The sequence below is a fragment of the Lates calcarifer genome, linkage group LG8, assembly GCF_001640805.2.
Source record: "Lates calcarifer isolate ASB-BC8 linkage group LG8, TLL_Latcal_v3, whole genome shotgun sequence".
Taxonomy (NCBI): domain Eukaryota; kingdom Metazoa; phylum Chordata; class Actinopteri; family Centropomidae; genus Lates; species Lates calcarifer.
This window is the reverse complement of record NC_066840.1, coordinates 21054040-21075108: the sequence shown is the minus strand read 5'-3', so window position 1 is coordinate 21075108 and position 21069 is coordinate 21054040. Positions and strand designations below refer to the sequence as shown.

Sequence of the window (21069 nt, the reverse complement as noted above, 5' to 3'; positions counted from 1 at the left end):
CCTCACTATCTGCTAATCTACCACAGTGGGGACTCGAGAGCTGGGAGCAGCAGAGTCGAGGGAAGAGCGGCACAGAGAGCAGAACAGAAAGAAAGCAGTTCCTCTCCCGCAAATAACCAAATGGTTGATATGAGATAATAACAGATCTGAATAGCTTGGAGCAGCTTATCTAAAAATACTGTAGCTGTGTAGCTTGTGCTGATTTGTAGTATTGATTTTTTTAGGATGTCATAAGATATAAAAATTTATTGATGCAGCTCAAAATGTTGGGCTCTTACAGTGGCAATTTGCTGAAATGTATTACTGGAGGGTGGGAGTCTAGTTTGAAAAGCTGAAAGAATAAAGGAATGTATCTCTATTATAGGAAGAAATGGGCTTTTATCCAATAGAGGAAAAAATGTTTTATGGTAGGAACTCGTAGCTGTGATAAGTGGATATTGTTTCCAACTAAGTATAAAATATCTGACAGAATCATAAAATGTAATAATCCAGGGTATCACCTATGGTAATTAAAGAACTCCATGCTGATATTACATTTCAGGCTCTCTTCAGGAGTGTTTGGAAGTGATGGAAACAGCATGAGTCCCTTTATGATCCATGTTGAATGTGAACATTTTCTCAATCAAAACGAGAAAGAAGTGAAACCTACTCTAAACTGCTCTTCACCGGCCCCCACCCCCCCAACCTTCACTGGTAAATTGTGTGGGAAAGCACCTGGGCAGAGGAGCGTACAGCTTTTATTAATCTTTCTTTTTCTCAATTCTTTGACTCTGACAGCTTTTAACCGAATTGTCTGCTCGGGCCTGTGTAGCCCTGTGGAGTCCAGACACAGGCCGGTGAACGCTGTGACATCTCCACTCCCCTCAGCTCTAGTGCTGCTGCCTTCATCCAATTTACCATGAAAAGAATCCAGACAGTCCCATAATATGACCCACAGCTGGCTCGATTGAACACGGTCGACAACTCTGGACTTGGGCTTTACACACATAACCAGCTGGCTATCTACAGAGGACCATTGACTGCCTGCTACCCCTTGATAAGGCCCATTGCCCAGGGAAAGAGTGGACAGGTCCGTGTGGCGGTATTTCATAGTGAAGAGTGCCCCCTGCTGCTTCTGAAGGAGCGGCACACTTCCAGAGCCAAGTGAGTAGTGAAAACATCGCCTCCAACTATAGTCAGGGGGTGGTTTTACTGTCGGACACAGATTACAGCAGTGTTTCCTCTCTAATTTCATGCAGCAGCCTAGCTTGGGGTATTTTTTGTTGTTTTGGTTCCATCCTCATGTCAGTCACAGTTATCTTTCTAATGCAGGCGACTGCAGTGAGAATATTTTATTCTTCAGATACTTTATCACAATGAAAACATGATTTGTCAGCGTTAGGGCTGTACCTCCATTTGTTCTGAGGGGAAAATTAGAAAAAATAAGCGTATAAAGCTGTTTAATGTCACTTTTTTTCCTCACGGGAGTTGTCATTTTCTTACTGTGATGCCACGCGTTGTGGATAATGAGAAATCAGTCAAGTCCCAAGCCTCTGGTTGAGTTAAAGGAGTGCAAAAATAAGGGAGCATTTTCCTGTTAAATTAAGTTGGACAAAGACTGAAGCTGTACTGACTTTGTTTTATCCTTTAAAAGTGTCCACAGATTGTCCACAGAAGTCAGAGCTGGGAACATTTGGTTTCTTTTCACTCTCAAGAGACAAAAGACATACAACATCTGTTCACTGTCTGCTGGTGGGTCGATAACACAAAGCTGCAAAAACCTTTACAATTTTACTAACTTTTACACTTCCACGACAAAAGGTTTTTAAAGTCTTCAAAGTTAAACCATAATAAACATAATAAAATACTAGGGGCAACGTTAGCATCCTTGGAGCTGTTTTGGTATTTTTGACATGGACAAATGTAGAAAAAAATATTGAATATTGGCACAAATATCCTGCAGCTTCAATTCAAAAATGCTCTTATCTCCCAAATCCTCCTGTGTTTCTCTCTCTGCCTGTGAGAGACTGAGAATAGTAACAGAAATGGAGCAAGAGACAGTGAAACAGATATTTTTTTTACCCTCTATTTACTAGGCTGAAAGTTAGTGTACGAGTGCAGCGCCTCATTTCTCATGGTAGGAGTGTGTATCAATTTCTGGAGAGTGTGACAAATTGGAGCCCTCGGCTCTGAGATAGAGGGGAACCAGGACCATCTAAGCCTGCATTATTCATGAGGACTGGGAATGTCGAGCAGCGATATGGCGTCAACTGCTGTAGCAAAGATACAGTCAGAATGTCAAATTTTATGGGCACAGAGCATCTCATCTGAACACACACTCTCATCAACAGGAAGCCAAGTTGTTATGGCTCTAACCAATGATAATGTTACAGCACTGAGATAGAGTGGGTTTATGATGAGCTTATACTTATTTTTTAATGAGATGAACACAGGTAGTGATGATTTCTGAATGTGTTTTGACCAATTACAATGGATTTAACACTATTTGTTAACATTATAATAAAGACATATGGAAAGTCGAGATACTGTATTATTAGAGAAATAGTGCCCTCTTGTGGTCTGAAAGTGCAGATGAAAGTGTTATTAAAACCACTGCACTGCACTGTACTGGTCCCTTTTGAAAAATGAATCATTATACACAACCAGCCACAACAACATAACAAAACCAGACAAGTGAAGCAAATAACATTGATCATCTTCCTACGACACAACGTTCTGCTGAGAAACCATAGAACCATAGGGTCCTGACATTGATATGGATGTTACTTTGAAACGTACTACTGGCCTTAATATTGTTGCAGACCAAGCCCCCCCCGCTGCCACAGTGTGTGTACTCTCACACACACACACCGTGGCAGCAGCCTTCCCCCCTACCCCAGCAGGACAATTCACCCACAACACCGGAAAACAGCTCAGTCACAGCTACTGTGTCAGGGAACACAACAAAGACACTTGGTCAGTAAACGAGCCCTCAAACTCCCCAGATGCTAAATACACCGTACATCCCTGACATTGAGGAGTGCTCCTCCCGGAAGGGGTTTGGGGTGGGAGGGGGGGTTTGGTCTGCAGTAATTTTTTGGTGGGTGGTATGTATCAAAGTAACATCCACATGTCCCAAGGTTCCCAACCAAAGGTCTAAAAGAACAATAATTTTCTAACACAAACATTTTATTTCAGACTGCCTGTTTGCTGCAGGCAACTCTTTAGTAATTTTTTAAAAAATCTAATAGAAATGTTTCCCTTATGTTTTATTCACAGTATATTAATCCTTCTCAAGTTTTTTAAAAAAAGGACATCTCTGCAATTATGTTGAAAAATGAGACACAAATTAAATGTTTTTCTTGCAGAAGAAATGACTAGAACAACATGTATCCCCCAAACACTGGCCAGAGGTAATAAGTTTGGTATCACTTCATTTTCCCTATATGGCGGGATGTGGTGCACAGTGAGTTGGAACAATTGAATTTGATTATAAAATGAAACAGCTAATCTGAGAAACAAATTAGAAACGATGATGATAAAAAAATGAGAGTTGGGACTTGCACTATTCTCACAGCTCCGCATAACAAGACGATACAAAAACAAGTCAATAAATAAAAGCAAAGGGAGACTTCAATATCTCTTTTTTATTAATTCTGACACGCTGTGGTCAGATAGAAAAGTATGAGAGTTACACTTTTCAAGTTGCTTCCATGACTTGTGCAAACACTAGATGGTATCTGGGGGAAAAAAAACCTCTCAAGGAGAAACAAATTGGAAAAAGAAAGACATCAAAATGCAGAAGAAATGAATAAGTGCATTTAAACCTAGGTGTTGATTCTTTATGCAGTATTTATTGATTACCAGCTTCATATAAACTGGATGTTGAGGCATAAACATAGTACATTTGAACAAAAATATAACCAATATTTACAATTATTGTATTAAAAATACAAAAACAACTGATACATACTCCACCAATTGTCTTTTTAAAAGACATACAGGTCAAAGTAGTACAAGAAAGAATGAAGAACAGAAGGTCATCACCAGCTAAATGTACATTTCTCACTGACATCACACATCAAACGGAGTAGCAGTTCTACCTACTACACTTATCTTTACGCTTGTACATTTTTGTGCAACTTTTTGTTTTTCGAAATAGGACTCAGCCTGCTAATATGCACATTATCTTCAGAGTTGAATGAAAGTGAATGATGCATGTCACCACTGTAATACAAACAAATTATTAACAATCTATCTGCAGCCATTACAAAAAAATTACAATAAACAAAAGTAACCCAGGAAATTATTAGTATGTAGTCACAGAACACAGTGGAAAACACTGCACTCATTCATCTTTTTCTCAGTCTGTAGTTTCCAAGACTGATCAATGTGATCAGTGCGAATCAGTGATAGAAGGAAAAAAAAGGTATTTTTCACAATTGGATTTCTAATCGTTCTGATTGGCAGCCTTGAAAAAAAAAGTTTCTTCATATGTCAGCTTCCCCACCGGAGTCAAAGGAAAAAAAAAAAAAATCAAAATCTTCAGTCACTTCCATTGATGGCAAGATATGGTGGAAAACTGGATGCAGGCGTTAGCGATATACATACAGCATCCACAGAGCTGACGTCTGTAACAGGTGAGAGGAGTTTTTTTCTTCCTTTTTTGAGATGATTCTAGTAACACAACAGCAGAGGAAGAGGTTGCAGGGTCACTGTGTGTAGACAAAAAGATCTATCACACCGTGACACGTAACAGCCACAGCCACAGCCAGAGTCTGATGATGCTGTCCGAAGCCACGTAACAATAAAACAGAAATGAAAATGCTCGACTTCATCTTGTACTGAGTCTTAATATATTACAAAATAAGTCAGGGGAAGTATCTTGAATAAGGCATTTCACTCCGCTATTGCTTGATTCAAGACTGCTCTTGAAACAAGGTGATTCATGATGAGAGCAACCATGCAAAGAAATGTATGCAATCATGGCATCGTAAGGCGCTTTGGACATTCACAATATGTGGTGTAAGTTCAGGTTGGGGGGGTTGGGGGGGGAAGCCAAATCTGAATTTGTGGATCCTTTATTTTGAAGGGAAATATGTGTATTATAAGACTCTGTACAAGATCATTTTGTAAAAGTAGATAGTTAGAGGTACACTCACAATTTTACACATTGGCAGCTCATGAAATCTGCTGTTTACCACCCTGTGTTCCCTTCATGCCACAATAAAGGAACACGAGGCAACTTCTAATGTCAGTGAGTGCTCGCTTCCATTTTGTACTTTGATTCATAAATGATAAGAATTCCTGCCAGTCTGACATGACCTCTTAAATTTGTGCAAACAGGGTGAATCTACAGGCTTCAATCTTCTCTACTGCTGCTGCACTTTGTGATTTATTTTAGTTACCTCGTGTACCTCTGATGCGCTGTAGAGACCAACGTGTTTGCTCAGTTTTCGGTGGGTGGTCAATCACCTATGTGCTTTTTGATATCACCTACAGGTAACTAATAAAAACAGCACGCTCTCGTTGTAACAGCAAGCCACAGGATCATGAAGAGACTTTGATATAACCAGACAAGCTCCACGGTGGGATGACAGTAAGACATGGTTCACTCATACCCTGCTATCCAGGCCAAACGTCTGGTAACATCTAGGATTGTGCTGAAAGTGCTATTATATTTTATTTATTTTATTTATTTTTTAAGAAATGAACTGTGTTTTTGTGTATGTACTGGTACATAAAGTGTACTCTGTGTATGTGTGTGTGTGTGTGTGTGTGTGTGTGTGTATGTGTGCACATAGGTATGTCAGTACACTGTGCGTGTTGATTCTCCCGATAGATCTTCCCTCCTAGCTTTGATTCGAACCAACACTTGATAAGCTTTCACATGTGAAACATGAGATAATACTGGATTTAAGAGTTCAAACACTCAACAACAGATGGGTTGTTTCAGTCCAAGCAGAGAAATGATGGGCTGACTTGGTTTCTCTTTTTGGGCCCCCCCAGAGTGCAATCAGTCAAAGAAAATGAAACAAAAAAAAAAAAAGAGAAAAGAAATGAAATCTAGAGGGAAGTTGAAAACTAAGAGTCAAGTCAACTGTTGTTTCTCTCTGTCTTCAAACAATAGTCTCTTGTTGTTTTTACTTTGTTCTGTTTTTAGAAAGTAGAAAATGAGAAAGTGCAGATGAAGCTCAACACGTCATGATGCTGTTGTGTTAACAGGTGGGTTTGGGGGTTTTTGTCGCTGGGTGGGGGGTGGCCGGTCTTAAGGAGCCGGCCCCGTTTCAAACAGCAACATCTATGTGGTTTTGTGTGTATGCAGCCAGGTCGGCGCCAGTTAGGTTTCTGTAGTCTTTTTTTTTTTCCAAAGTGCCAGGCATTTTGTTATTGTCTTTGACCTTCTCTCCATCTCCTCTTCTTCTTCACAGTATTTTTTGCATGCAGGGTCATTCAACCCCCCATGATGCTTTAAGGCAGTGGAGGGAGACGAGCAGAGGAATCCACCGATCAGGAGGGAGAGCCAAGTGGAGGAGGCAGGCACGTACGTAACTGATGATGAGTTTATTGGTCTGTCTGTCTGTCTGTCTCTTTAATCCTGCCCACCCCGAACCAGGGGGACTTCAAGTTACTGCAAAAGGACGTCCACCGCTGTCCCTCACACTGCTGACACCTGTTCATCCTCTGTGGAAAGAGAGAGGAAAAAGACAGTCAGACGGTCAGATGAATGTGACCACACATATACTTTGTTTTTCCTGAAGTTCAAAAAGTAGTCAAAAGTTAACTTCAGTGAAAGCTGAAAAATAAAGAGACCAGCTACAGCAGTTTTTAGTTAGAATGAAATCCTGCCTTCTTTTAGGTCAGACACATGAATCACATAAACTTTACTGCCAAACATTTTCCCAAAGCGCGCATTAATTTTTCTGATTGATTATCCTGCCTTCCATTCATGTCAGTGTAATATGATTATCAACTTGGATCGACTTCAAACCTGACAGAGACAAAGGACGTTTTGTCAAGTTTACTCTTTTTTTAAGTTCATCACTGACACATGATGTAACTGGACATTTGAAAAGTCCCTGCTGGTTTACGAGAGAATGCGCCAACATCAGATACATCAGCCTGGATGTCCACTGGATGCAACTGCATTGCTTTCTGATTGTGACACGGCTTATGTCATGTTGCAGTCCCCATGTCCACTGGAAGTGAATGTTTGCAATGTAGTTTTGAATTATTTTAGTGTTTTACAAGGTTACACACGTATAGTTAATTTAGATATGTTAACAGAGTTCTTGAAGCTGTATAACTTCATGCTGTCTTGTATCTCAGTTCCCTGTATATTAGCGGCAGTAAAACTGTCTTCCTCCCTCTGCCCCTCTCTGTCTTTTGGCTTTCTCTTTCTCTCTTTGTCATTACTTGCTTACAAACAAGAAAAAACATCAACAACCCCTACAGTTGAAATTGTACTGTCTCTAGCAGCTGTGACAAACACAACACCATGGCATCCATTAAGGGTCAGGATCGGCTGTCCAACAGCAACATTTAATTTCACAAACAGCTACATTTATTAACATTTTTACAAAATCCATGTGTTGCTCAGTGTTTGTCTTGTAACATTTCACAAATAATTAAGGTGGGAAAATGTTCACTGTGATGTTTAACCCATCTCCACGATGTTTCAAGTCTGTTATTTGATTTTTTATCTTGAACTGACATGAACGGAAAACAAAGACTCCCTAGTTGGTACTTTGGAAAATTGCTGGTCATATTTTCTGTTGCTCTGCATGTTTGTATCCTATTTCAATAATTGTTTTATTGTTATGTACCATTTTTAGGTAACATCTGTCAAGGGATAACAGATGAAAAGTAGCTTTTTGGCTAGCTTCTGGCAGGCAGTTGTGTAGAGGTAGTAAAACTAAATTGTAAATACTCATTTTAGAGACTGTATATCTGCCTTGGTAAGACTGTGGAACAACCAATGACACATCTATGTCCATCTATTCAATACCTGGTAACCACAGTAATACAGAATTTAACCAGAGTCACTGCTGGTGAGTCAGGTGCGTGTTGGTGCAGGAGAATGGAGGTGCATGTTTTCAGGCATTGAGTTTGATTGCATGGGTGAGAGGATCCTAACAGCACTGTGCCTGCTGATGGATGCTGTTCGGCACAGTGTGTGAGACAGCGAGAGAGAAGAATGTGTGGTGGCAGAGAAGTGGTGAGTTTCTGATCCAACCAGTATGACTCATGCATGATGACATATTGTGAGTTAAAGGTGAGGGTCCCACTCCAAATGAACAATTCCCAGATCATAAATACAAAATGTCTGAAATTCAATTGATAGAAAATTGTAATTTGAAATGGGACCAATCCTACTGGTGCTGTGGGAGGCTGTGTGAAGGAATGGTCAGTCTCAGTCCAAGTGTGTGTTCCTGTTCACATGCAGGTTCATTGGAATGGAGGACGGGGGGGGAGCAACCTGTTAAAATAGTTTTTACCTGCCTTGGGGAGAGGGGCCCTGCCTGTTAACCCCCGTACACACACTCTCATGGTCTGGGAGTCTCAGGTGTATGCTGTGCCACTGGCTTTGGCTTCCTCAGAGCGACTAGTTTGGAAGACAAGGACTCACCCTCCTCTTCCTCATCGGGCTCTTGCTCCTCGGCCGGTGAGCGAGTGCGGTGGAGGCCACCTGCCCGCTGTTTCACCCCCTGGTGGGCCTGGTGGGAGTCAGGCGACTGGGTAACCATGCGTGAGCGCTGTAGAGCTGTGGTGTAGTCTGGTGGCCGGCGGCCTGAGTGGGTCGCTGTGGTCGTGGGGACCGACGGGGTTGGGTGTTGTCCTTCGGCGAGGTCAGAGATGGTCAGGGCAGTGTAGCCAGGGGGAGTTGGGGGCGGCTCACGGTAGCGGCCTTCTTTTCGTGCTGAAGGGACGCAAAAGGGAAGATGATGATGAAGACATGTGAAAATACTTGTAGAGTAAAAGTTGAAGATGTATTTTTGGGGCATTTTTGATCATGATCATGACAGTGGAGAGATGACAGAAAATGAATGACACAAGATGGAAAGAGAAGATATGCAACAAATATCCCTGAGCTGAATTGATCTAGGATTTTGTAATCATATGGTCAACATCTTGAAAACCCTACAGCCACTAAGACATTCCATTTTTGTGCTCTATTGCACAAAAACTTCACAATTTTGCATCATTAACTAATCCGCTATCGATTTTAGATTTTTAAAAGGAACAGTTCAACATTTTGACAAATGCATTTATTTGGTTTCTTACATCAGAAGATTCCCATGTGTGTTTAGCCTGGCTTAGCATAAAAAGTGGAAACAGGGGGAAATATCTTATTTAGTGAGCTTTGAAAGTGCTGGTAATGAAATTTTGTTACCATTTTCAACCCTACATCTGGTATGTATTCTATGCTAAGCTAATGGCAGCTAGTTGTAGCTTCACATTAATCGTAAATTGTGGTAGGGATCTTTTGGAACTTGGAATCTATGGAACTGTTGAACTATTCCTTTAAAATCCCCAGCTAAATTTGTTTTATATAAAAACTCAACCAACAAGCGATTAAAGCAACTGGACTGTGAAGTGCAGTCACTCACAAATGAGGCCTTTACCCCCAGCGGTGATGGGTGATGGAGATGGCCGGCTGAGCTGTTTGGCCTCCTCTGACCCGGTGGATGTGATGCTACTTGTTTCTGGGTCGGCGTTGACGTCCTTCCCTCCTCTCCTCTTGATGGTGCCAGTGTCACCCTCAGAGTCCTCTCCCCAGTACGCAGCTGAGGATGAAGAGGAGCTGGCTGACGCCCAGCTCCCCCTGGCCTGTGCTGCCCACAGTGCAGCAGGTCCTCCTAAAAAGGCCTCTGGTGCCGCCAGGAGGGAGCCCTCCGATGCCACCTCCACCTCCACCAAAAGCCAGAGTCTCCCAGCTACGTCCCTGCTGCATGGTCTGGATGTTGTCATGGGAACCAGAGGAGCAGGAAGTCCAGGAGCCGCGGCCGCTGTCTGCAGCATCGAGGGAAACACGATCGCCCTGATCCTGAGTTAGCTCCTCTGAACTGGGCGAGGAGAGCACTGTAGGGCAGCCGGCGTAAATACCCCGACAGTCCTGCATCGATGAATATGACCTGTGAGATGATAAAAGATTAAAAATTACTGTAGTTTCAAAAGGACACAAATAAAACAAAACATAAACTCACACTGGAAACAAAAACAAAAAAAACAAAACATATTTTGTGAATGAATTCTTAGGGTTCCTACCCAAGGCTGTACTGGTCGGGGTCAGTGGTGGCTCTTCGTTCCAGCCGCGGTCCCCCAATGTGAGACTCCCCAACTCCTCCAGAGTGGCGGAGTCTCCTCTCCTCCTGGGCCATGTCGAAAGACGAGTTACTGACGAGACTGGAGCGAGAGGAGATCTCACTGTGACCGGAGTCTGAGTAGGCGTCTGCTGTCCTGTTGTAACCTGTGTAATAAAAAAGAGGGCTATTTAAACTTTTTTTAACCCTTATGGTTAAAAATTTTAACCCTTAAGGACGCACTGTAAAAAATGTTCCACTTAGCTGTTGTGCCACAGTTACACCAACTTATTTGCAAAGAGCAAGCCAGACAAGACAAAATCACTCAAGTCTTGTAAGTGAATCTACAGTGCTACAGCCCCCTATGTGCTGAGTGGTTCTCAGCCACCTTCCAACACACAAAATATCAAAATAACTTATGTGCGTGGTGATTGCTTTTTAAAAATTCTCATCATAAATAATCTTTAATTCACATATCTTATCTCAGCCAGTTTTTAAATGAGGCATCACAGAGAGACTGCAGGGATAATTGTAGAGTGACATTTCAATGTTAGCCAGCTTGTGCTTTAGGGACAAGCGCAATAGATTCTTACTGAAACAGCAGTTTACTACAACATTCTTGGTTTCAGCACAACACTAAAGAGCGTGGAAAAGTTGAGATAATAAGCATGATAGGATTGGAAATTGCACAACAAAGTATAGAGAAATCACTGGTGCTGACTGCTGACACATGTAAGTACATATTTTCTAGTTATAGGCGACTGTCATCGTGGCATTTGCTGGAGCTCGGCTAAAGAGTTCAACAGCCTAGTGGTCACATTTCCAAGCCATTATCAGCATAAATCAGCCAAATTACCTCTTCAGTTCTGTCTATACTACTTGAGTCTGAAGAGAGGAGGGAATGTCTAAAGGGACCGTCTCAAGTAAGCTTTAAATATAAAGATTTGGCGCAAACAGGAGTCAGAGGAAGTGGGTGGCATAGCAACTAAGCTCAGGCTGAAGGGGAGACACATGGACTGACAGGACCTTTGAGGTTACAGCAAAGACAAAAACAGTGGAGGTCATTTTAAACTTCAGTTCCAGAACAGCAAAGACAATAGAGGTCTTTCTATGAAGCCAGATTATTCAGACCCAGAGTCCTGGCCAAACTCAGCCTACAGCCAAAACCATCCAGTCTAGCTGCAGATAACCTCCAGCCAGAGGCAGCTGCATTAAGAAACATTGCTGATGCTTACCATTGCACACAAACCTTTTTGAATCAAATTAAGGCAGATTTCCTGCTTTTGTAGAGAACAATCTTATAATTATGGATTATCATTCATGATATTTTGCATATATTTATCTGTTAAGATCTGACTTTTGACTACATGAAGACTGTACCAAGTACAGGTGCAGAATCAAATTGCTCAGCATCAAAGATCCTGAAACCAAAAACTCTTAAAATTATATCTATATTACACAATACAGGTCTTTAGACTTAACTTAACCTTAAACTACATTTAATGCACCTGACCACAGACTAGTTAGTGCCAGAGTTTACAGACCTACAAGAATCTGTTCACCACCAGACCAGTGCTAGTTTACCTGTAGTGGTTTAAGAAGGGGACATGTATTCCTGAGGCCTGCTAATGTTCCCAGCCCTGTGATCAAGGCAAACACATCACAGATTGAGCACTCTGTAAACTAGAGCTGGGTGGGAATTCGGCAGCCTTCGTGTGACTGACAGTTCTGGTTACTTATTGTCTTTTTTGCGAGTGAGGCCCACTGTGTAGGAATATGCCAATTGCATAACTGCATAATTAGTGCATGTTGTCAAAGTGGCATATTTCTTTCACTCGCAGAAGTAACAAAATTACCTTGGCTTGGAATAAAATGGGAAATAAGGGAGGACTTATTTCGGAAGAAAAACGTATTATGCTTAGCTGAAACTACACTACAATTCATAAAGGCGACCACCAGATGGCATTTGTGGCACATCATGACAGAAGGGAGCTTGGAGGGGAAGGGGGAGGAGGGGGGGATTATTGGCTTACTTACCCTTCTTGGGCGAGCTCTGGGGGGAGGTGGGAGGGGAGGAGAGCTGGGAGGAGGCGTTGGACACTGTGTCTTCTGGCTGCCTCCGGTGCCTTTCGGTCCCTTCCTCTGACAGAGACAGGATCTTCTTCAGAGACTGTGGGGAACTGGTGCCTGTGGACATTTGCAAGAAGATGAGCAGAATTAGCATGAGGAACACTGCCATTCCCCTGAGGGCATTGGGATGCTGAACTGCATTGTCTGGGATTTTTTTTTTTTTTTTTTTTTTGGTATGTGCTTAAATGTGCCAGACAGCCTCTAGGTGGCAGCACCACCATTTAGAAGCTAGAGAAAGCTGGCTCTGCTATTGTCTGCAAATAACAGGATGTGGAAGAGAAAACAAGGCGATGGTGAAGGGTTGTAGACCAAGTGAACAGGTGATTTATACAGGCTTATTTGCACTAAATTAAATTATATGCATTTCTCAAAACAAATACCTTTAAATGAGAAGGTTTTAGTGTTGTAATGTCATATCACTTGACAAATACCATGAAACTGATAAATATACAGAAATTAAAAACAATTAGGGTACCTAAGAGTACTGCTCATACCAGTGTCATTATGCTGAATGCATTAACCTTACCGAAAGGCGGCAGATCTTTGACTGGCACTTTCTTTCGGGATGGGTAGAGGGCCACAGCGGGGACCTGGAGAGCCTGGTTTCCTTTGGCCAACTGGCCCCTTTGCTGACTGGCAGCTCTGGACACGACTGGGGAGGTGTCTGGTCGTTTCCCACCGGCATTCTTGGGCACTGAGTATGGACAGACAAAATGAGAATGCTAGATTTTAGGCTTTAAACTAAAATATGTGTGTAAAAGGACTTAATGAGAAGGCTAGTTTAAGAAAAGGACTGCTGATGGACAGTCAGGTCTGTTGCATGGATCAAAATTGCAAGCAGCAAATGGCAAATGAAGCTGGCATTAACAATGTGAAACTGGCCCAGTGGTTCAGCCATTTTCATTCTCTGCCAATAAGTCTTTAAGCAGGACTGAGTGTCTTGTTACTACAGTGGTCCCACCCTGTCTGCCTCTGGGCTGTGAATCCTGGGAACATGTGTGTATCTCAGGAGAAATATGCACATAAACAAAATCAAGAATGCAATGCTTAATTTTAAATATTTCACAAAAGGATGACTCTGCAGTGGAAGATAAGACAGAATTGGTTCATCTTAAATTTCTAAAAATGCCTACACTGTATTTATGTATTTGTGTTTAAATAGCTGGGTCACAAACTCACGCGTACTGATGGAGGGCTCACACTGCAGCGAGAGTGTCTGCAGACTCTCCTCGTTCGTCTCCAGGCTGAGGTTGGACAAGTACTGTTTGACCTTCCTCGCCATCTGGGCGTCCTCGTAAAGCTTTTTGGCGTTCAGGAAGGAGCTGCGACGCACCCGCTTCTTGTGCCCCCCTGTCTGGGTGACATCGAGCACTGCCGCATTGGCACTACCCTGGCTTAGAGACCTGGTAGTACATGAAGGCACCCACGCAGACACATGCACATCAACACAGATTTGCAGGCACAAAGACAAAGACGAAGACACACAAAAACATACAAGAGGGTAGAGAATGAGTTATTAAGATTTTAGGTTATAAATGAACCTATGGTCAAGAATGAATGTATAGATATGCTACTGGGCTGCACAGAGGGCATGGTATTTAAACTAGGACATGCAGAGAGCAGCTTTAGGTATTCCTTTCAACACCAATACATTCCAGACATTCCAACAGCATGGGGGGAAGAATGATGTGTTATAGTCAAACAACGGGGGGGGGGTCTACTAGTGTAACACGGTCATAGTTTACATTTCTGTGGCTTGAGTCAGAGCTGGTTGTAGTAGTAGTTCAGGTCTTTTTTGCATGTGGTTGCAGCCAAATAGTACACAGATAAAGGGCTTAAGTGTTTAGTCAATGAGAAGTCACGTTTGTGCATCAGTGGAAATAAATTTAGCAGGTTTCCACGTGGCGTTTTCAGTATGGTCATTTAAATGATATTTACTGTCAAAACACTAAATTTCTGCACATTGCATTCACCAAAGGAAGGAAATTCTCATAATTATGACTTATCATCCCAACTCACATATCAGAGATTAAGGTCTCATTGTTATGAGAAAATGATCTCATAATTACAAGATAGACATCTTGTAATTAAAAGAGTTTTCTCATAAATCACAAGATGCTAAATCATAATTACAGGATACAAAAGTGAAAATGTTTCATCTTCTTTTTAAGTGATGTTGCCCATCAAGTGCTCAGGGTGCACAATGATGCTCCCATTTAACCACAACAATGTAAAGTATGGTAAAAAATAAAACAAAACAAACTTTGTATCCAGAATCTTTGGCTGTTTGAAGGTTTGATATCATTTAAAACCTCAAAGACAGGTAAAATTCTGAAACTGAAGCTGCATGCATATTGTTAGGCAAAACATCATATCACAAGAGGTCACATTTGCTATGCAAGGCTAGATCCCTTAATTGGTAATGATTTACTGCAAATCATGATGTTTTTGTCAAATCTCCAATATATCTATTTTATTTATGCAATAAATTGCTGTGTTTCCATGCTAAAATAGTCCATCGCAACCTAAAGTTAGCATAAGTGACCTTTGTTTAATCCATGCCCTTTGGTTAAGATCAGGCAGTGTTAGTGGGAGGATTCAACTTAGACTGGTTAATGGAAAGAAAGAAGAAGAGAAGCACGCAAATTGGCAGGATAAAGCACTGTGGTGCAGGGAATGCAAAAGGTCGCAGGGTTACCAGACTTACCCTAAACTTCTCCATTTCTTCTTCCTAGAGGGTGGGTGCCATGAACAGAGAAGCATGGGGGGCAAAGGGTGGATGAGTAGAGACAGAGAAAGAGAGAGGGAGACAAAGCTTAGGACAGGAAAGACCACCAAGATCACCAAAGAGAAGCAATTTTACCAAAGACCCACATGAAAGTCAGCAGAGAGGAAATCAAATGGTAACACTCCACTAGGAAGAGACATCATTAGACAAAGACACACTTTCACAGGAGCACTGTGCACATCTTCTGCCAACAATGTGTATGGGGAAACAGTTACCAGAGGAAACAGTTGCCAGAGGAAAACAGTTGCCAGAGGGAACAGCTGCTTGACAGAAAAAGCGTGATGCAGAAATCTTTACTGAATCTATGTGAACCGGCTAACCCCACAGAGTTTGGTTAGTCAGAGGTGTGCTGACTGGTCCTACAGGGAAGGTGAAAGATCATCAATAATCTGAAATCCGGCTTTGTTTTTGAAAAGTTTCCTAACCTTGTCCGGAACATGAGGGCCGGGTCCATGTTGACAGACGCCATGCGACCAACGTGGCGAATTTCTTTGGCAATCATCCTCAGCTTCTCAAAGTTCACCAGACCGTCCACTTTAGAGTCATTGCCTGAGAAATGGGGGAAAGAAAGAAAGCGAATACCAATAACTCACACATTACACAGCTGACAAAACTAATACCGATCAGAAGGACAGCAGAAATAAACACCTATTACTGCCCTACAAACTCTTAATTTGGTTCAAATTAAGTTTGGACCCATCTGACATTTTCAATCACTGGTTAATTTACTGTGAGCTTTACAAAATGCTACCTAGACACATGAATTTCACATCATCTACCTTCATGTAGGAATGTGAGGTCCTTCTTGATGACAGGGAACAGGGGGATGATTGGTGGCTGGAGGTTTTGATTGTTGAGGACATTTCTGTACTTGGCCATATTTCTGGAAGGGTCGAAGAGGTCCTGCAAGTCCCCGAACAGCTTTTCGTATTTGCTAGGTAGCTTTTCCCATGTTCCCCTCAGTCTGGAGACTGGAGCCAGATTCAGACCACTGTGGGGAGAACCATGTTTTTCAGTGAGAAAGGGTGAACAGTCAGAATTTATTTGTGTCTGGCTCACTTGATTGCTGCCTTTTATTAGTAGCTATTGCTAAAATATGCTAAAATAAAATGAAAATGTAAACTGTGACCCAAAATTCATTGCTCCTCTCACCTGATGATGGCAAACATGGAGTTGAAGTTCTTGCACTCGCGACAGTGCAGGGCGATCTTGATGAAGTGCTTGACGGTCTTCATGCGTTTCAGCTGGTTGGGCTCCCGTGTCACCTCTGTGGCCACCCAGAACGTCTCATGATTGATGGCCTCTTCAAAGCGCTTCAGGCTGGCTGAGCCTGTCTTGGAGCGCAGCTTGAACAGGTCATCGATATATTCAGTGGGCTCGATGGCACAGAAAAGTTCAAAGGCCCGCATTGAGAGCTGAGTGGCCACCTCCACTGTACTGAGCTGTAACAGAGAGATCTGGCCTTCTCGAAGGAGGTCTTGAGCGTCCTCATCTGAACACAACGTCTCTGTCTCCATGTTGCTCTTCAGGTAGTATCTGATAATGGAGGAAAATGTGTGAACATTAAGTGTTACAGATTCATGTAAGGAAGAATATTAAGGAAAGCAGGGAGAAGAATAATCCTAACAAATAGCACTTCAAATTACAGATGTCATTACCTGCCGCTCAGCTGAATCCTGTCGGCTAGTTTAGAAAGCTGGTCTGGTAATCGCCTCTGTTTGATGACACCCTCTGGTGTGACGGACACCTCACACAGAGAATATGCCTCTGGTGCTGCTGTCAGGGCAAACTCCCTGATGGCCTGGGCCACCACCTCCTTAGCCGTTGTGTCCTTCCCGATCATGATGTACCGAGACTGCTGGTCAGCTTTGAAGACTCGTAATACCTGGTCTGACATATCTGTGGGTGATATGATGGTAATGAGGATAAATGTTTAGTAATCACCATCATTGTACTGTGAGGTAAGAGCAGATTCTAGGTAACAATTTGTTTTTTGCTGTTTTCCATCTTCTTAGCATTTTATTTTAGCAAAAACACACCAGCACCTTTGTGATGTCACCAGCAAACCGCATTTCCCATCATTCATTAGTGTGATCAGAACAACACCCCCATAAAGCATATGATTCTGAATCTCCATGACAGAAATCACCTCCAGTGTGCCCACAGAAAACTGAAAGGTCAGCAGTCAGTGCAATGCTGTTAGCATTACTCAATTAGCCTTCACAAGCATGAATGCAGATTAACTGAGTTTATGTTATGTCCTGCAAACTAGAGTACAGCAACTTAATAATGTCTGTAAGTCTGATATAGAGGCTGACAGCATTGACAAAGACTTGGCTGTGCTCTGAGAAGCAGGATCATGGGGAGAGAAGATACTCACTCAGTATTACTGGAACTGGAAGGACATAAACAACATGTGATGGACAAGAATTAATTAAGACAGTAAGAAATGTAGGGTTTATAATGGCTGGCTCTGTACAGTTGGTAGAGTAACAAAATGGATGATGTGGCCATATATACTTATTATATATTTATTTATCAGCCCTCAGAGATTTTGTCATACTGTTGTCATACTGCTAGCTCTGGTTGCATTAGCCAGTGTTGCAAATCAAAACATTTAAACCTGGTTATTTCATCTATAAACTGTGCTTCAATTGAGTTTTGACCTTGGAGACCCCAGCTTCAAGATCTGTGTAGTTGCTGTTCTGGAGCTTTAGTTTACAAGATCTGTATCATTAGATTGAGTTTCTTTAATCTTTTATACCAGCACAGACAAGAAGTCCCTCAAGTTATTAGAAAAACATGGAAAGACTTCCATGACAACTGGGTATACTTCATCTGCTGATGAAGATAATGTGATATGATCAAAAGAGACAGAAATGCTACTAAACATATCATGAGGTGACCTTAGTCAACTGGTTAATTAAATTAATCCTTAAAAAAAGTACTGTCATAATACAAATATAATGAGATATCAATGTAATGATATAACTTAAACTATACCTATAAAATGTTATATTTGCTCTACATTATCCCTTTAAAGGAAGAGTATTTTATCATCAAGTAGAGATCACTCTCACAAAGACTTTTCAGGACTTTTCAGGGTTCCTCTAATACTAAAATCTCTACATTGCTCTAAATTGCTACACATTTCCCAGTTTAACATTATATCCACATGACAGTCACAGTTAAAAACACACCAGGCTGGTTGTTGAAGTCAAGGATGCGGTGGTGTGACTGCAGAAGGTCTGGGTTGGACGACGAGAGGTTTCCACTGACAGGCAGAGCTGGTGGGATCTGTTTGGACTGTTTCATCCCCACGATGCTGTCGTCCTGCTGATTGGCCCACGCAAACGTCACTATGGAAACAAGAGGGAGAGAGCACGGGAGGGGTGAGACAGTAGTTCTGTCAACGAAAGACAGAGGGCGATGTTTGCGTTGGCAGGAACTGGGACACCTCTGGCAGAACAGAATATATTCCACATGAAATATATCCACATTTCACACCTAATACTGGATGACTGGTGCTGTGACAGGTTCACATTTGGGTCAGTGAACAGGCATGTCAATTTGAGTCCTGTACCTGGTCATTAGAATAACAGACTGGATGAGAAACCTTCATTCCTTAACTCAGTATTGGCATAGCTGTTGTAGGCTCCAGTGACAGTATCTCTTTCTTGTAAAAATATAAAAATATACACTTTCATCGTCAACTTTGACTGAAAATTTCTTGCATGTTGCAAAATAAAAAGCAACTCCTCCTAACGTTAGAAGTAATTATAATATTAAACCATCATCTAGTGACTAATATCAAGAGGTGAAAATCTCAAACATTTACCGCCATCTAGAACTGTCAACATGGAAAGCTAACTTGCACAGCTTTGACAATTAGCCCACTGAGTGTTTATGTGGTTAGTTAGGTTTGTAATAAAAGTCAAAAAAAGAAAAAATATGTCAATAGGTCTTATTACTTGTATGGTTTAGGCGGCAGGATGCTGGTGAGTGTCTTGTCGAAGATCTTCTTCAGCTTGTTGCGTCCTCCCACCGTGTTGGTCTTCGCTTTCTTGCTTGACTTTCTCCAGGCCCATCACCTGCTCCACATCCACTGCCAGGTCGGGGATGGAGTAGCGGCTGGCCTTCTTGATGTCTCCAATCTTTGGAAGGTGGGGTGCCCCGTTCTTTCTGTCATGCTCTTCCTCACCATCCAAATCATGGTCGTGTTCTGGCCTTGTTAGAAGCTCTTTGAACACTAGAAAGGAAGGAGGGAGGAGACAAAAATGATAACGGAATGAGTCGTATTCTTTATGTTAGTAAAAATACAGCAAACACCATTTAGAGTAATGGCTACCATATGAAATCTTAACAGTCCCTCTCTCCTTTCTTTATCTGTTTCATTAAATACATGCCAACCAAGCCTCTCCTTGATTTTAAATTACTGGTCTATCTTCAGTGTTAATCCATATATTTAAAGGATAATAAGCCAAACAACAAAATTTTGACAAAACAAAGTTTTCCTCACAAAACCTTACCTAGAAGATTTGTTTTCACAGTTATGGACAAGTGGGTGTTGTTCTTCAGGATCTCGTTAGCTTTGCTGAGCTGGACATTCTCAAAGTTCTGCCCATTGACCTCCAAGATCTGCAGAAAGACAAAATCCATTAGACACATTTTTACATTATGCATGTGGATTAAGAATCCAGTCGTGAAACTGATGGGTAAGAAAAACCTGTCTGTAATGGCTCAATGACTCCCCTGCCTCATTTGCCACCTCATCAGGTCAAACTACATGTAACATTGAATCTCTGCAGAAAAGTGAAGGAAATGTGACAGGTAACAACCTCTGAACTATATTTTGTCCAGTGAACAAAAGCAGGCAATGAACTGCCAAATGCTGGCGTGTTGTACGTCATGATATTTAGTCTAACACATGGTTTTGACATTAACGAGCCATGTCAACCTTTAAATTGTCTCCTCTCTGTCTTAACAGCTTGACCTCTGTAAAGGGGCCGGATATTTGCATTTAAACACAATCTGCCAACCAGGCTCTCCCACTTCCTCTTTAGTGGAAGGGGAAGTCACCTTTGACTGTAATGTAAGTACAGGCCATCCTCTGCTGTTGTTCTGCTTGTAAAGAGTGACTAACAAGACCAAATGTCTGCTCTGGGATCAGCAGTGATTAGTGAGATACTGAAGATTATTACTGAGGGACTACTGCTAATGGTCCCATGATAAAACAACTGAGATTAATACAAAAGCTCTGAAATGATAGGGCCTGAGAAAATGATAGTAATTGAAGCCGAAGCTGTTAAAAAATGGAAGGTGTGAGCCGGTATGAGAGAGTGAATGCTTCCAAGGATGTCAGCTTCTCTGCTTCCTTTTGGGGGAAACAGCTGCAGGGGATGTTTGGAGTCAAGAGGGCTTAACTCGCATCCAGACACTCTCAAGATGGTTTCAAGGATTAAGGGACTTTGCTTAAAGCCCTGAGCACTGCTGAGTGTGAAAATGGTTGAGAATTCAAGTTGTGTGGAGAAAGCCAACACAAGGGTGCCCACAGCTACTGGCAAGTAAAATCTTAAGACTTTTTAAAAAAAACCCTTTTAATGCCAGTTAGAGTGGAATGTAAACCCAATTTCACAACAAAAATGAACTTAAAAAATCGATTCAAGTGCTGTGTGATGGGAGTGATTTCTATTCACAATTGCAGCCTACAGAAAGAAAAATGTTTTTGAGTACTTGGGAGATTATGTGCAGCTGTATCTATTGTTTTTGCTACAGCAAAAGCAATAGCAATGTATGCTGTCTGACAAAGGAGGTTCAAATTAGGATGGTAACATTGAGGATGCAATGGAGAATGGTAAGTGTCTCTTA

General features: G+C 41.8%; 1 protein-coding gene across 1 annotated transcript in view; it reads right to left on the bottom strand.

Annotated features, from left to right (window-relative positions):
* Positions 1 to 3813: 3813 nt before the first annotated feature.
* The window catches only part of rapgef2b (Rap guanine nucleotide exchange factor 2b), a 35500-nt gene continuing 18244 nt past the window's right edge, over positions 3814 to 21069 (bottom strand). Inside the window, 18 exon segments of the mRNA XM_051072528.1 lie at positions 3814 to 6663; positions 8478 to 8899; positions 9591 to 9851; positions 9886 to 10115; positions 10249 to 10450; positions 12321 to 12470; positions 12940 to 13107; positions 13593 to 13816; positions 15121 to 15144; positions 15627 to 15750; positions 15981 to 16192; positions 16354 to 16737; positions 16860 to 17100; positions 18402 to 18537; positions 18539 to 18560; positions 19173 to 19270; positions 19272 to 19450; positions 19731 to 19839. Coding sequence (XP_050928485.1) covers positions 8526 to 8899; positions 9591 to 9851; positions 9886 to 10115; positions 10249 to 10450; positions 12321 to 12470; positions 12940 to 13107; positions 13593 to 13816; positions 15121 to 15144; positions 15627 to 15750; positions 15981 to 16192; positions 16354 to 16737; positions 16860 to 17100; positions 18402 to 18537; positions 18539 to 18560; positions 19173 to 19270; positions 19272 to 19450; positions 19731 to 19839 — 3138 coding nt within the window. The 3' untranslated portion in view covers positions 3814 to 6663; positions 8478 to 8525.